The 4194-nt window shown below is 35.7% G+C and overlaps 1 protein-coding gene across 1 annotated transcript; it reads right to left on the bottom strand.

Moving 5' to 3' along the window:
- Positions 1–252: 252 nt before the first annotated feature.
- On the bottom strand, positions 253–3820 carry LOC104121575 (receptor protein-tyrosine kinase CEPR1-like). Its single transcript, XM_009633600.4, has 2 exons — positions 1206–3820; positions 253–807 (listed from the first exon to the last, which is right to left on the bottom strand). The coding sequence occupies exons 1-2, from the start codon at positions 3679–3681 to the stop codon at positions 407–409; spliced, it is 2877 nt and encodes a 958-aa protein (XP_009631895.1). The 5' UTR covers positions 3682–3820; the 3' UTR covers positions 253–406.
- Between the last annotated feature and the right edge of the window lie 374 nt (positions 3821–4194).

Raw genomic sequence — 4194 nt, 5'->3', positions numbered from 1 at the left:
ATAATAACAATATATTTAATATATTCTCATAGTGTAAGGTTCGAAAAGCGTAATGCGTATGCATACCTTATTCCTACTTGTGGAGGTAGATAGGTTGTTTCCAGCGCAAAAACTAATATTTTCGTATTGTGGGTCAATGGGGAATACTCCATACAAATATTCTATGCGTTACCATAAAGCTATTGTATTTCATAAATTCTCAAATACATATAACAGGCCAAGACTATAAAGCAAAGTGACACTAAAAGGAAATAAGAGATGAAGAGAATCTATATTATACTATACCATTTATTTAAAACAAAAACAAACAAACATTGAGACTGATTCTCCTAGGTAATGATTCTCAAAGTTTTTAAGACCATACAGTTAGATTCTATATACCTTATACCAATCTAAAATACTAAAATTACAAATCATATATGCTCTTTGGCTTATTGATCACTTCTTCTGTGTCAATTTTCTTCTTATTTGACATGTTGCAACAATTGAATTTGCATGGATCTGCCTCAATTAGTAGCTGAACAACTTCATTCATAGTCGGGCGTTGAGCTGGCGTACTATACGTACAACGTATAGCTATACGAAGTACCTTAATCATGTCTTCCTTGAATGAATCTGAGACTTTTTTATCTAAGACTTCAAATGCTCCTTCTTTAGTTTCCACTTTTGTTGAAACCCAATAAACAATGTTCTTGTTCTCTCCAAATTCTGACTCCACTGGCTTTTTTCCAGTGATCAGCTCCATTAGAACAACTCCAAAACTATACACATCACACTTTGTAGTTGCCTTGGAAGAATATGCATATTCTGTTATAAACACATTGAACCAAAAGCGAGTAAACATTAGGTCAATATGAACACGTTAACATGTGTTAAATGGAAGTGAACTTTGCCTATTTCTTATATAAATGGTCTAGTTATCTAAAATTGAATTCTATTAGTTGAGCATGCAGAAATGCAGGGTAATGCTGTGTACAATAGACCCTTGTGGTCTGGCCCTTCCCCGGACCCCGCGCATAGAAGGAGCTTGCACCAGGCTGCCTTTTTTTTAGTTGAGCATATGGGATGTTATTTGCACATAATTAGGAAAATAGAATGATATGTAACACTTAAGCTCTAATCACTTCAACAAAGTTCCACCATTTTGAAAACATTCAATGATATTATAGGATTAAAAGTGATACTTAATGAATTGAGAAAATTACCTGGAGCTAAGTAACCATAAGTTCCAGCAATAACAGTGGTACTAGAATCTTTCCCTCCTCTGGCTTGCAAAACTTTGGCTATGCCAAAATCAGCAACTTTGGGCTGGTAATCAATATCCAGGAGAATGTTGGTAGATTTGATATCTCTGTGAATAATTGGTGGCATAAGATCATGGTGAAGATATGCTAAACCCTGTGCTACACCGAGTGCAATCTGATGTCGAATAGGCCAATCTAATACGAACTTTCCCCCGTGTAGAGCATGCCAAAGGTTTCCATTTAGCATGTATTCATAAACCAACAAACTGCAATCCAAACTTGAGAAATAGCAGTATAACTTCACAATGTTCTTGTGCCTTATGTTACCAAGAGTCTCAACTTCAGTTTTTAGTTCCTTGTCCAAAACCAATTGATCATCAGAAACAGAATGCTTATGTTTGTGACTCCACAGCTTCTTTGCAGCAACAACTCCTCCATTACTTAACTCAATCTTATACACAGCTCCTGATCCTCCATATCCAACAATGTTTTTCTCTACCATAGCTTCAACAATCTCACGTTGATCAAAGCTTAATCGATGGAAACTCTTAACATCGTAGGAGAAAAATGATGATGACAAGGAGTGATCATCATGTTCAGTCTCCGCTTTTTTGTTACCAAACCATCGTTTGAGAAACAAGATAACTCCAACAATAACAATTCCCACTGATGCCCCAATAATCCAAGCAATGTTGTTTGTTTTCTTATGGTTATAACTATGTGAACATGTTTGAAAATTTATGTCTGATGAATTCAGGGAGGCCGGGACACAAAGTCCCGGATTCCCTGAAAAACTTTCCAAAACACCTCCTTTTATAAACAAGAGAGGTATAGGACCAGAAAGTAAATTGTTTGACAAATTCATTGAATTTGGTAACAATTCACCTAGGCTTTCAGGAATACTCCCCATCAAAAGATTACTTGAAAGATCAAGATAGTTCAAAGATTTAAGTGAAGAAAGTGACTCAGGAATTGAAGAATTGAATTTGTTACCTTGTAAAAGTAACAAATTGAGGCTTTTCAAGTCACCAATACCAGAAGGAATTGGACCATACAAAAGGTTATTGCTAAGATCAAGCTTCACAAGATTAATAGCTCCAGAAATTTCAAAAGGAAGCAAACCTGAAAACCTGTTACTTTGCATGAACAGTTCAGATAAATTCTTAGCACTTCCAATTGTTTTAGGAATTGGACCACTAAAATGGTTATAGCTAACATCAACAATTGAAACATGTGGAAGAGTAAAAAGCTCTTCTGGTATTCTTCCCTCCAACTGATTGTAATTCACTCGAAAGCGAACAACAGATTCACATTTTGCATACCCTTCAGGCAGTTCACCTGAGAACATATTTTGGAGTAAAAGAATATAATTCAGTTTACCTCCATTACAAAGAAAAGGTGGTAGCTTTCCTGAAAATTGATTTTCAGACAAGTCCAATGCTAATAAAGCTGATGAAAGACCAAAGTTTTGTGGGACTTCTCCTGTGAAGAGATTGTCATATAGGGACAGGATATTTAACGTTGTCGAATTTGCAAGTGCTGCTGGAAACTCTCCTGAAAGAGAATTATGGTAAAGCTGCAAAACTTCTAGCTTAGGAAGGCGGCTTATAGACTCCGGAACTTTGCCTGTTAAATTGTTAACAGACATATCCAAGTCTATAAGTTCAGTTAAATTTCCAAGCTCCTCGGGGATTTGACCTTCGAGTTGGTTGTAATAAAGTTCAAGGAGTTTCAAATTCTTTAGCTGTCCCAACTCTCTTGGTATCTTACCAACTAGGCGATTTCCGCTTAATTCAAGATCAATAAGAGACGTCATGTTTCCTATTGACACTGGAATTGGTCCATGCAATTTGCAGGCTGTTAAGATCATCCACTTGAGTTTTGTAAGCCTGGAAATATCCTGTGGTAATTGCCATGCATTGAAATGACGATTTTCGTTCATGTTGAGGAGGACTAAGTTGGTGAGGTTGGTAATTGACAAAGGAAAATCACCTGTTAATTGATTATTGGAAAGATCAAGTAACTTCAGAGATTGTAAAGGTGACAAGTCTGGAATTTGTCCTGTAAGTGATGTTGCACTCATATTCAACTCTTCCAAAAAGGAGCAATTAGTGATGCTTTTAGGAAAACCACCTTGGAAATTGTTGTGACTAAGATGGAGAATTTGTAATCTTGGTAAATAAGTGCACACATCATTAGGAAATTGGCCTGATAAAGACCAACCTGAAACATCAATTTTTGTAATATTCCCTTGATTATCACAGCCAATTCCTTTATATTGACAAAGAGGTTTTTCAATATCCCAATTAGACAAAGAATTCCCTGTGAGAGACTTCTTCATTAGAACAAAGAACTGAGATTGATCATTTATTGTACCTTGACAAAAGCTGGACAAGGTAAGAAAAAACACAAGAGTGATAACTTTCTGAATAGTCATAGTGAACTTTACCGAAGTGTATTAAATTTGGTATTTTTGCTATAGAAGGAGAGGGAAGTGGTTATTTTGGTTGTAGTAGAGAAGATGGAGAAGTAGTGAAGAAATATATAAAAGGAATGATTGATGGGATCATTTGGTGGAGTGGTGAGAAGCAATTCATGTATTGAAAGTGAGAGATAGACAAACAAAGTACCTATCTTTGCACAAAAGAAGCTTTATGTTTATACCCCCACTAGCAACCCCAAGAGAATAACATCTATCTATATAAAAGGCCTTTATACTCATGAAGAGCTGTCGCCATAAACTTGCTTCTCATTTATTTTTCTGCATGGATTTATTGATCAAGATTTGTCAATATGATCATATTGTTAGAAACTAGTCTTGATCAGTGGTTTTGGGCAAATAGTGTCGGTCTATTATCTCAACTCGGTTTGTATCTGGCTGTATAAAGGTTGTAAAGTTTTCCTTCTAATATCAAATTGATGTTTATTTTGTAATAGCGTCGTTTTATTT

This window comes from Nicotiana tomentosiformis, chromosome 4, assembly GCF_000390325.3.
Source record: "Nicotiana tomentosiformis chromosome 4, ASM39032v3, whole genome shotgun sequence".
Lineage (NCBI taxonomy): Eukaryota > Viridiplantae > Streptophyta > Magnoliopsida > Solanales > Solanaceae > Nicotiana > Nicotiana tomentosiformis.
This window is presented reverse-complemented; position numbering and strand designations above follow the sequence as displayed.